The sequence below is a fragment of the Orycteropus afer genome, unplaced genomic scaffold (assembly GCF_000298275.1).
Source record: "Orycteropus afer afer isolate SDZICR_OR568_19922 unplaced genomic scaffold, OryAfe1.0 scaffold00088, whole genome shotgun sequence".
In the NCBI taxonomy this organism is placed as follows: domain Eukaryota; kingdom Metazoa; phylum Chordata; class Mammalia; order Tubulidentata; family Orycteropodidae; genus Orycteropus; species Orycteropus afer.
This window is the reverse complement of record NW_006921675.1, coordinates 8,278,766-8,291,307: the sequence shown is the minus strand read 5'-3', so window position 1 is coordinate 8,291,307 and position 12,542 is coordinate 8,278,766. Positions and strand designations below refer to the sequence as shown.

The following is a 12,542-nucleotide window of genomic DNA, read 5'->3' as shown; positions in this document are numbered from 1 at the left end:
AATGGACTGTGGTAAACAGAATCAAGTATCTAATTCCTATTCCAAATATTGAAACCTGTAAGGGAAAATAAATGCTCAAGAGTGCTGTAGGATTAGCACTTAAGAAGTCCTAACTAATCTAAAAAATTCAGACACCATGGAAAAAAACTGCCTTTCTCCCTGCCTTTTTTAGCAACTTCCAAAAGACCAGTCAAGATGATCTTTGTAGCTTTCAGATACATAACAGAAAATCTTACACTCTGAAGATTTAAACAAGGCCAGTTCCCTCTAAGTAAATTAACAGCTAGTACTACACAAACCCCTACTAAAATCAGCCTCATCCAAAAAGGATCAGCCTTACAATTTCAGGACATTAAGTTCTGTAATTTTATACAGCACGAAATGGCCTACAGATACAAAGATACAAAAAATCTACCCCCAAATGGAAATTCCAACCCACCACTTTAGATAAATCAAGACAAACTTCTCTACTGCTTCTAATTCCACCTTTCTTAAAAACCCTGCAATGCTAGGACAGGAAAATAAACCCTAAGAGAGCAAAAATAGGTTTCAGAACCAGATATCCTAGGTTCTGGTATCAGTTCCCACCACTCATCTGTCAGTTTGCCATACTGTGGTGATTTGCATGTTGCTGTGACACTGGAAGTTATGCAATGGGCATTTCCAATACCAGCAGGGTCACCCATGGTAGACAGGTTTCAGAGAAGCTTCCAGATTATAACAAACTAGAAAGGACCTGGCAATCTGCTTCTAAAAAAACTGGTCCATGACCTTATGACTAAGAGCGTAACACTGTCCCAACAGTTCTGGAAAACGAGCCCGAGGTTGGAAAGCACTCAAAATACAACTACCCAAAGAGTCACCTTTAATGTGGATTAGATGCAGTAAACCTTTCAGGACTTTCATTTGCTGATGCAGCACAACTCAAAATGAGAACAGGTGCAAATATGCCTCAATAATCAAAGCATGTAATGTACATAGTATAATCTAATAAGATTAGAAGCTGTCAAAAAATGAAATGGAGCACTTGTAGATATCCTAAGCATAGTGAGCTGAAGTGGACTGGTATGAGCCATTTTTAATAGAACAATTATGTGGTCCATTTATGTCAGGAATGACAAACTGAATACCCATGTTGTCACACTCATTCTATCAAAAGGAACATTCAAAATCTATTCTGAAGGACAAAGCTTTGAATTATGGGTAACATTTGACAATTCCAGAACCCTGACTTGTGCTCATTTGTAAACTATACATAGGTCATGATACTGCAGTTTAAAATTCAAAAAGATGAGTCAGGTTGCATCCTTTCACTATACTAATTCAATCTGTATGCTAACCAAATAATCCAAGAAGCTGGACTGTATGAAGAACACAGCCATGAGGACTGGAGACTCAATGAAACTGTAGTATACAACTGACACCTTGCTTGCTGAAATAAAAGATGTCTTGAAACAATGAACCATCAAAAACTACAGCCTACAGTATGGAAAGGGGGAAAAAAAAAAACCCAACCCTACTGCCATTAATTCCAACTCAGAGCAATCCAATGGACAGAGAACTGCCCAATGGGGTTTGAAAAGCTGTAAATCTTCATGGAAGGATGCATCTTTCTCCTATGGAGCAGATGGTGGGTTCCATCTGCCAACCTTCTAGTTAGCAGCCAAATGCCTTTACTACTGAACCACCAGAGCTCCTTTCAGCATGGATTACACCTCAAAGTTACTTTAACAGAACTCCTCAGACCTGGACGAACAAAGAGCATCATGGTAAACAGAAAATAAGCTTAAGTTGTAAGGATTCCAATTTACTTTGATCTACAATCAACATCCATGGAAGCAGCAGTCAAGAATAAAACACATGGCACTGGGCAAATCTGTTGTTTATATGGTTAAAAAGCAATGATGTCACTGAGGACTAAGATCCATCTGATCCAAGCAATGGTCTCATTTAACAATGGACAAGACCAAAGAAATAATGCATTTGAATTAGTGTTAGCACAATTACCGAATGGCAGTCACAAACAAGATCCACTCCTAAGCGTAACTTGAATTTGTAAGCAAGTCAAATAGGTGTATATTGCACTCACACGTTCAGTGGTTTGAAAGCTGCACATTTATCAAGTGAAACAGACTGTTAAGAATTTTAGTTGGTTTCAAAGTGAGAACAAATTTTCACATTATGTAAAAGGCCAGTAAGAGTCCATTCATATCGCAGAAACTCACTGCATACCATGGAATTTGATGCCTTTGAATTACGGTGTTTGCTAACATTAAATGTACCATGGGCTGCCAGAAGAACAAATCTGTCTGGCAAGTACTAGAATGTTCCTTTCAAATGAGATCATCTTACATTCTCTGGACATGTTATCAAGAGGGACCAGTCCCTAAAGATATCCTACTTGGTACTGGGTCAGCAGCAAAAAAAAAAAGATTCTCAATGAAATGGATTGACACAGTGGCTGCAAAAATGGGCCTGGACACAGCAACAATTGTGAGGATGATGTAGGACCAGGCAGTGGTTTTTTTCTATTGTACACTGGGTCACTATGAGTCAGTACCTACTACCATCAGTCCACCTTTTACTTGTCTGGTTCTTAAGTCCCTGGAGTTCCTCCTTTAAAATGGTGATATTATAGTTCTGAAAATTCAGTGAATATAGAGGTAAGATACTGAAAAAGAGTGTCTTGGTACTGTTACTGAACATTAAGTAGATGTTACTATTACCGAGTATTTATCTAGACTAGCACCCAAATGGAGAACCAAGAAAACCTAATCAGTCTCCCACAAGATTCTAAGAAACAATGCACATTTTACACAACCACGGGGCAGAGTTTGAGGGCTCAGGTTAGTGAGTGACTAACATTTAGGATGGATAAAGGACCTTTGATAGCTTTTAATATTAACCTGTTTTTCCTTAACATACATTGTCATATGTGTCTGAGAACTAAATGAAAAATCCAAAAGCCTCTTAAATATTTGTGTGCACTAATTTTTTCAACTGTTTCACCATCTCTGACCATCCTAACTATATTGAAGGTATGAAACATACATTAACTTTGCAATTTGCTTCCCAAATATCTCCTTCTTTGCTTAACTCCCAAATCCTAAGTAACCTTATGTCAATACAATAAAGTGAGGGTGACAAAAGGAAAGCCTGCAGAACACACACTCTGAAATGAAATAGTCAAATAATTCACCGTAATTAAGGTCCTAAACAGTTCATTGACTTCTTTCCCCATCTTCTGACTAGCCTGGAAATGTAATACTATTTAAAAAAAACCAACCAACCCACTCTAGGATTCTGGAAAGGATTTTAAATGTGTTGAACGCAGATGTCTAGAAGGGAAGAAGGGTAACGGCATACCACATCAAACAGACCAAAAAAGAAAAGAAAAGGGGGGGGAAAAAAAGCAATTTTATAGTATTTTATTATCAATAACAAACAGCTGCTGTAACGGGGTTGTCTCTGTCCTGCAGCTGTTAAAGGGTGGGTGGGAGGACACCCTCAGCTCCAACAAGGAAAACCCAAATTAAGCCTTTATATACAAGCAAATTTAGAGCTCTTTTATGTGTCCAAAGCCATTAATTATTTGAGGCATTAAATGAATTCTGAATTAACATATTTGAATAACCAGGAACTAAAATACTCTAATTTTTTTCTAGTACAAAAAAATTAAATTTGCTTTAGTTATAAAAGAGCTCTGTCAATATACACAAACTATATACTTCAGACATTCACAAAAATGTGAACAGAAGGCTTATCAAAAGACATTTAATACAATTAGTTTTCAACAACCCCTTGGTGGTCCACATCTACAAAGATATCCAGCCCAACCCAACCCCCTCCAAACCCCACCCCCACAGAAAAGCACATACTTACCAGAATTTTTAGCAAGTATGGTTTGGGAATTTTTTTTTTGTTGTTCTTGTTGTTTTTAAAAAAGGCCCCCAGGGCAAGTTATTTACAGTTTAATTGCCACTGTCAACTGATCTGGACCTGGACCTGGATCTTGACCGGGACCTGGACCTCTGGTGACCCACAGATGGAGACTTAGATCTACTTGAAGAACCACGTTTCTGGCTCTTCTCAGGCACAGGAGACCTACTAACAGAACGGGACTTGCTACGGCTCCGGCTCCTGCTCCTTGACCGGCTGTAAGACTTGCGACTACGAGATCGAGATCGGCTACGAGACCTAGAGGAACTCCTGGTCCGGGAACGGGACCTGCTTCTTGACCTACTAGGGAAGGAGGGGGCAAATAAAACAAAACATAAATGACAGGCCTTACAAATCCATTCAATGAAAACTGTGACTTAAAAGCGTTAGAGATACCTGTGCCTTTTGCTGCCTTCAATTAATTTTATTTTCCTCCCGTTTATTTCCTTTCCAGAAAGTTTTTCAATAGCATTCTTTAAGTCACCATAAGAGGCAAACTCAACCACCCTAAGATGAGAAAACAAAGCATTTGTAAATATGTATCAGTCTTCTAAACTACATATAGCAGTCCAGATTACGTAACTTTTCTATGCTCGTTCTTCTATTGTTTTATTAGCTGTGTTTCTTGATGGCTCAACATTAAAGCAGATTATCTCAGCCTCAGCCCTACTGGCATTTTAGGAAAGATCAGTCTTTGCTGTGGGGGACTGTCCTGTGCATTTTAAGATCCTCAGCAGCTATCCCTGGCTTTTACCCTTCAGACATTAGGAGAACCCTCCACCAGTTATGACAACCCAAATGTCTCCAGATATTGCCAAATATCCCCTGGGGAGTAAAAACTGCCACTGGTTGAGAACCACTATATTTGAGCATGTCCAAATTTTTAATCCTCAAAAATGTTCACAGCACAACTTTTAGAATGCTTTGAAAGGCTTTCATAAATTCCAATACATACTCACCCTTCATTTAATTTAGGTCGATGTGCATCTGCAAAGGTTACTTCCCCAGCTTGTCTCATGAAATCTTTGAGATCCTTAACACAAGATAATTGTGTTATGCAGAGAAAATAAAAGGTGACACACAAACAACCACAAGGTATAAAAATAAAGACTACTGAAAGAGAAGATGTTAGATAAAGTACAAACATGGCTTTTTACCACACTTGTATTCTATCAGAATTCAAAATTTATCTATAGCAGGGCACGAAATAAGCAAAGAGCATATTGCTTTTAAGCAAAATGCTATAGGAAATTAAGATTTTAACATTAAAGTAGTATTAGTCTATACTGAGTTCAATACAAAAGAAAAAAAAACAACAAAACAAAACAAAAAGAAACAATACATTTTTTAAAGTAAAGACTAAAGCAGAAGTTTTATATTTAAAAAAAAAGAACATTTACAAGACACCAGTTATTTTGTGCCCCATATGTCATTAAAAAAGTTTACTTTACCTTTATTAACATTTCCCTAGGCTAGTCAAGCAGCAAACCATTAATCGGTCGAAGAAACCTTCATGACAAATGCCCGACTGGCTCTTCGCCACCCACTTGAAGGATACTACCCAGTCGATGGAAGCCTTTATCGCACAGCCCTCCCTATTAGCGGACTATTGGCGGATGCAGTCATGTTCTAATCTTGTGCAGTTACCAAGGACCACTTTACTGCGATCAGGATTCCAACGACCACCTAATTTCCAATCTTTCAACTCTTTGCGACCAGGACCTCTTATTCGGAAGCGTTACAGGAAGACAGCTCTCAACTTAGGGATCAGATCACGTTATCAACGCTTTGGGATCGCCGCAACCTGGCACTTCAAGTAAGTGCACCGATTACGTCTAGACCGGCAAACACAGATCTAGAGGTGGCCAACTGATCACTGTAGGAGCTGACTGGCAAAGTCAACCAGGCCCAACCAAGAGTGACCAAGACAACGATTAGGTAACCCACAGGCACTCCTCGTCATAAGGCCAACGACACAGATAGGCTGGCAAATAAAGGGTTTAATATTTGGTTAAAATTGATTTTTAAAAACATGAAAAAATATCCTCAAAACATTTACATTTCATCACTAATATTAAGCATCCCCCAATTACAGTTAATTAAAATTATAAAATTATAATATAATTTAACCCATAATTTAATTAAAAACTACTTTTAATTAACTATATTAAAACTTTAGCTACCCATTAACTTTTTAAAAAGCCACATTAAAATAACTCAAAACCATGTTTTAACAAACCTGCCAGCTGACTCTTGAAGATAAATTCTCAACTATAAGCCGATTTTCTGTCCTTACAGGTGGAGCATTTCTGAGGAAAAAAATGAGTACTCAAAATGGAAGAAATGCAGTGACGTACACTTTTTGTGTTCAAGTGTGGCTAAGTTCAAGAAATCAGGCATGGTATGTCATTCAAATGGCTTCCACCTATAAAACCACCTATAGTCTCTGCATTATACTCTAAGACTCATTATGCATATAGATTCATCAGGAACAGTATAGGGTTAACAAAGGAATAGAACAGATTATGGTAAAACCCAGAATTACTTATGGTTCTTGAACCTTAAATTGTCCCTGCAGTAATGAGTTTTTTTAAGCAGCCATCCATCCATCACATACCGTCTATCATTTCGAGGTCTGCGACTACTAAAACGGTCAGAGTAGCGTCCTCTACCCCTTCCACCTCGAGAACGAGCCCTAGCATGCTCAATCGTAACCCTGCAGAAAGCAAAGAGAAAAAAATGTTACACGGTTTAGCTCTATAGGCCTGTTGTTGTTGTTATGTGCTGTCGAGTCGGCCCCGACTCATACCGACCCCTCCTTGGGTTTCCGAGGCAGTATCACTACGGAAGTAGGATTGCCCAACCTTCCTTCCGAGGAGTGGCTGGTGGGTTTGAACCACCAGCCTTCTGGTTAGCAGTCAAGTGCTTTAGCCACTATGCTACCAGAGCTCCTTCTATAGGCCTACAGTTAATTAATCTGTGTGTGTGTGTGGGTGTGTATGCACACATACACGTATTAAAACGAAACCAAACTCACTGTCATTGAGTCAACTACACTCACAGCCACCCCACCCCCCCTTTAGGTTTCCCAGGTGGTCATTCTTTACAGAAATAAAGATTGCCCAGTCTTCCCTCCACGGAGTGGCTCATGGGTCTGAACCTCCGACCTTCTGGTTAGCAGTCAAATGCCTTAGGCACTACACCACCAGAGCTCCGGGTGTGTTTGTGAATGCATGCATAAAAATCCCAGCTAACATATTCTGCTTTATTTCCAAGAGCTGATTAGTTATAAAATCAAAGTGTTCTCACCTTTCACTGCAGAGTTCTTTTCCATCAAGTTCATATACAGCATCATCTGCATCCCTTGGATCCTCAAATTCCTACGATTATTAAAAAAAAACTTTAAACGTTTAACATAGCTTTAGAAGCGTATTCTGGAACATATTTAAGAGCACAACGAAAGCGAGTAATAGCGAGTTTTTCATTGACAGTGCCATAAAAAATAAAACTAAGGCATGACTTGGGAGCTCTGGCGGCATAATGGCTAAGGCATCTAGATGACTGCTAACCAGAAGGCTGGTGGTTCAAATCCACCAGCCACTCCTCAGAAGATTGGGCAATCTACTTCCATAGTGATACCACCTTGGAAACCCAAGAAGGGGTTGCAATGAGCTGGCTCCGACTGGACAACAGTGAGTTTTTCTTTTAAGGCATGACTTGGAGTGGCTTCCCTCCAGCCACTAGTGAGATTGTTTTATTCCTTTAGAAAAGTCCCTTGCTCTAAGGTTGTTTTTTTGTGTTTGTTTTTAGCTGCCTAATACTAAGATACTCGAACAGGGGCTAATAAGATCAAAAGCACTGTTCATGAAAATCTTTATTACTTAACGAAAGATAATTAAACTATTTTAACACTTACCACAAAACCAAAGCCTCTTTTCAGATCGATATCTTTTATTCGTCCATACCCCTTAAAGAATCTTTCCACATCTTTCTCCCTGGCTGCTGGATTTAGCCTCCCGATGAATACTCGACAGCCGCTCATGATGTCCGGCTAATACCTCCTATTAGAAAATAATTCTTTTCAGTTGAGACTCCACCAGTGAATATTAGAGGAATGTCTAGTCAATGAAGGCAAAAACAAACAGCGTAAGATAAAGTGTTTACCAGCTGATGTTATAAACAAGATTGCCAAGAGTGCCTCTTTTTAGGCCAGGTCCCTTGCAGACAAAATTAAAACTCGGCTGCCAACACGATCCTTCCCAGAGACCAGACCGCAGCAACCGCAACGCCCACTGCCACCTCTCGAACTGCGCAGTCGCACACTCTCCCCGGCTCTTCTGGCCCCCTCCCGTCTGCCGCAGTTAAGAAAGGCCGAGAAGTGCGGGCGGAGCCGACCCCGCCTTCCGCAAGGCCAGCCCAATGGCGGCCGGCCGCGCGCGCGTCGCCGCCTCCCGGGAGCGTCACAGCAGGTGGAAGCCGGAATCTCGCGACGCCACGGCCGCGCCTGCGCAGAGAGCGGCGGGCGGACCCTGGGCAGCCACAAAATGGCGGCCGCAGAGTCAGCGGTGGGGGAGAGCCGCGCGTGCCAAACTCCCTTTTCCCTCCCCCTCCCCCTCCCCTGACTCCACTGTTTCGGAGTCGATGTTCCCGCCCGCCAAACGCCCTCACCACACCCCACAAAGACAGTAGTGGGTTCCAGTCCACCACTCATGGGGTTCGGGTGAGAGGTAAAAAGAGGCGGGGAGGGGTACGCAACCCCGGTGTAAAAACGACCATAAACATTACCGCCCTTCCACCTTCAGCACCCCCTCAAACAATACCAAAAGGGAAACATGTCCCAGCGCCCACCTCGAACAAACTGTGGTCATTAGACGCCGTCCTCCGCAAAGAGGGCAGCCCTGGCTCCCCGCGATCTGAGCTGCCATGAAGAAGCCTCGATCCGAGAAGCCTTTCCCTCAAAGTGAGCCACTCACCTACCGGACGAGATCTTTGGCAGCTGAGACCCAGAGCCGTCCGTAGTCTGCAGTGGAGCCGCCTGCCTCCCCGCAGACCAGGACTTAACTCGTCTACGTCTCTCCACAACTGACGCACTTAACAGCGCTGTCGTTCCACAAAATGGTGGGCGCGTCCCTGCGTCACTTCCGAGACCGCCCCTGGAACTTAGAGCCCGCCCCTTCGGATCCAGGAACGGAAGTTTCACCTGACCCGGCTCTCTTTACCTTGACCGCCGGAGCGACCCACCGGTCGCGATGGGCGGAGCCTAAGGACAGGACCTGAAACAGCTATCTGTGCTGGGAGCGGGAGGGGGAGATTTGGCTTATCCTGGCTCACATAGTGATATTTAGGCAAATCACATCCGTTTTCTTAGCTAAAGTTTTTCTGCCGCTGCGATTCCCCGCTTCTGATATTGAGTAAAGAAACAATTTGCAAAAAATATCTGACGATCTTGAGCATTGTGTCCTATTAAAGATTTATCAATATGGAATCAAATTGACAAGAGCACCTGGAAAGGTTAGATAAGCTTAGGGGCAGTTGATGGTGGTAGAATAATTTGGAAAAGGATAGCGAGAATGATCACAGAACTTGAAGAATGTAAACAGTGTCACTGAATTGTACATGTAGAATTTGTTGAAATCATATATCCTTTCCCGTGTATATTTTCACCAAAAAAAAAATTAAAACCTATCTCACAATCTCTGATCTCGTTTTCTGCAATTTAAGCTTGCATTGTGGGGAGGGGTGCTCACTGATGTTTGAGTAAACACATCACAGCTGTGTGATTCAGTTGTAGTGAGAAGAGTGAAGAAGTACGTCTTTTTTAAATGGCAGGCTTTTTTTTTTTCGGTTTTTATTGTGAATTGTGTGAACGTTTACAGAGCAAATTCACTTTCCATACAGCAGCTCACATACACTTTGTCTCATGTCATTGACTACAATTTCCCACAATGCAACAGTTCCCCTCCTACTTCCTCCCCATAATTACCTCTTCCCTGTGTCTTTCTCTCCCACGTACTCCTGCCCCTATCTCCCTGTGCATACATTGCCCTTCTATTTTCACATCTCTCCAGGGAGTGTATCTACCTCATATGCCTGTCTTTTTTTGGGCAGCTGGAAGCCATAGGAGTGGGTTCAATTCCAGACCTGAAGGGCAACTAGGGGCCATAGTCTGGTTCCATCAGGTTCTATCAGACCAGCAAACCTGGTCCTTTTATTTAAAATGATTTGAGTTTTATTCCACATTGTTCTCCCTCTCTGTCCAGGACCTCCTATCTAGATCCCCCTCTGAGTGGTTTACAGTGGTAGTCAGGCATCATCTAGTTCCTCTGGTCTCATAGTCGTATTGGCTGAGGATCACATGGTGTACCAGTGGCTTGGAGTAATTGTTTCCATGTGTCTTTAGTTTTCTTCATTTAAATAGCAGGCTTTTGTGTGACAAAGTGTTTAAGCTGGGGTGGCAGCTAGAAAGTATCTTACATTGAGGCTGAAATGCACATTTCTGAGTTGACTAGAAGTATCAAATGGTATTTGGTTAATCTTCCCCAATCAGGTTTCTGTAATGTACCACATGAAAGTTAGAATTCTTCAGAAACAGAACATGTTGTGCTTCCCAAGTGGATGTGAACAACCCAGTAGGTTTGGCAGGCTTAGAGATTTAGACAGAGAATGATGGTTAAAAGTTTACTTTTCTTAGGTGCTTTTAGGTAAAAGCCGGGGCACCCCATTTTTGAAAGGTGCCCAGAATCTAGGTTGCGTGCTTGCAATTAGAGTTACACAAAGATAAAGTAGCCAAGGAAGGAGCTGACCAACTAGCCCTTGCTCCATCCTACCCAGCTCAAGAGCATTTCTGGTCTCAAACTGGATAGTTTGTGTGGGATACATATATCTATCCACTCCTAAGTGCATGGAAAGGCACCTGCTTGAATAATTTCTCTCAGAAAGATCAGCACAAGGCCTGTCCCCATAATGTGGAGGTTAAACATGTCCCAAATGTCCAAACCACCGTGCCACTCCATCATTTCAGACATTAACTCCTCCTCCTCCTCCTCCCAGTAATTTCCCCCGTCTCAGGGTTCTGTATTTCGCTGTAACACCTCACAGAACTCACAGACACCTAAGGGATCATCTCACTTAGTTGTGGTGGAGGCTCGCAGGCTGGCGAGTCCCAGGTCCGTGAGTAGGTCTGGAGGATCCTCCCAATTCGCAGGATTTGATGAACCTCGATCAGCAGATCAGATGACGGCTGCTGTCCCAAATCCAGGGGTGAGATGAGGATGAGCCAAAACACAAAACCCAGGAGATTCGTAGGTATACCCTTAAGGAAACTCAGGGTGGTGATTGAATTATACCCTCCAGCAAGGCAGGACTTGAGATACATTCCACCTGTGTTGCCCCAACAGCAATAACCTAAGTGGATGGCTTTAACAATCAGCAACTCAAGGCAAATCCCATCACAGAGCCGATTGCCAGTCATTGTAGGGAACGACTACAACCAGCTGCCTGGCCAAGTTGATACGTGACCTTAACTACCACACCACCCCAAACAGGCATGGATAATAGGATTTACAATACATCACAGAATGGAGGACCATGGCTAGAAGGGCCATATCAAGCAATTCACTGCACCTGGTTAGATTTATTCCTTAGTATTTTATCTTTTGATATGCTATTGTAAATGGTATTATTTTCTTGATTTCCTATTCAGAGTTCTTTCTCATTGTTAGTGTAGAGGAATCTGGTTAATTTTTGTATGTTGATCTTATACCCTGCCACTTTGCTGAATCCCTCTATTAGTTCTAGTAGCTTTCTTGTTGAGTCACTGAGATTATCTATATACAGGATCATATCATCTGCAAATGAGGGATAGTTTTACATTTTCCTTACCAATTTGGATACCTTTTATTTCCCTTTCTTGACTTCTTGCTCTAGTTACAAATTCTAGTACATATTGAATAAGAATGATGGTAAAGGCATCCTTGTCTGGTTCCAGTTCTCAAGGGGAATGCTTTCAGTCTCTCTTCACTGAGAATAGTGTTGGCTATTGGTTTTGTATACATGCCCTTAATTATGTTGAGGAATTTCCCCTCTATTTCTATTTTGCTGACAGTTTTTTTATTGGGAATGAGTGTTGAATTTCTTCGAATACCTTTTCTGCATCAACTGATATGATCATGTGGTTCTTTTCTTTTATTTTATTTATGTTGATTGATTTTCTAATATTGAGCCATCCTTGCATACCTGGGATGAGTCTCACTTGGTCATGATGTATCATTTTTTGATATGCTGTTGGATTCTATTGGCCAGGATTTTGTTAAGAATTTTTACATCTATATTCATGAGGGATATGGGTCTATGATTTTCTCTTTTACTGATGTCTGACTGGTTTTGGTATTAGTGTTATGCTGGCTTCATAGACTGAATTTGAAAGTATTCCTTTTTTTTTTTTTTTTTTTTTTCCTATGTTCTGGAATAGTCTGAGTAGAATTTGTGTCAACTCTTCTCTGAATGTTTGGTAGAATTATCCAGTGAACACATCTGGGCCAGGGCTTTTTCTTTTTCTTTTCTTTCTTTTTTTTTAATGACCTCTTCACTTTCTTCTTCTGCTA

At 41.5% G+C, this 12,542-nt stretch overlaps 1 protein-coding gene across 1 annotated transcript; it reads right to left on the bottom strand.

Annotated features, from left to right (window-relative positions):
* Positions 1 to 3,971: 3,971 nt before the first annotated feature.
* On the bottom strand, positions 3,972 to 7,981 carry SRSF5 (serine and arginine rich splicing factor 5). Its single transcript, XM_042781143.1, has 7 exons — positions 7,856 to 7,981; positions 7,249 to 7,319; positions 6,557 to 6,655; positions 6,179 to 6,248; positions 4,899 to 4,972; positions 4,336 to 4,446; positions 3,972 to 4,239 (listed from the first exon to the last, which is right to left on the bottom strand). Exons 1-7 carry the CDS (start codon positions 7,979 to 7,981, stop codon positions 3,972 to 3,974), a joined length of 819 nt encoding a protein of 272 aa, XP_042637077.1.
* Positions 7,982 to 12,542: the final 4,561 nt, after the last annotated feature.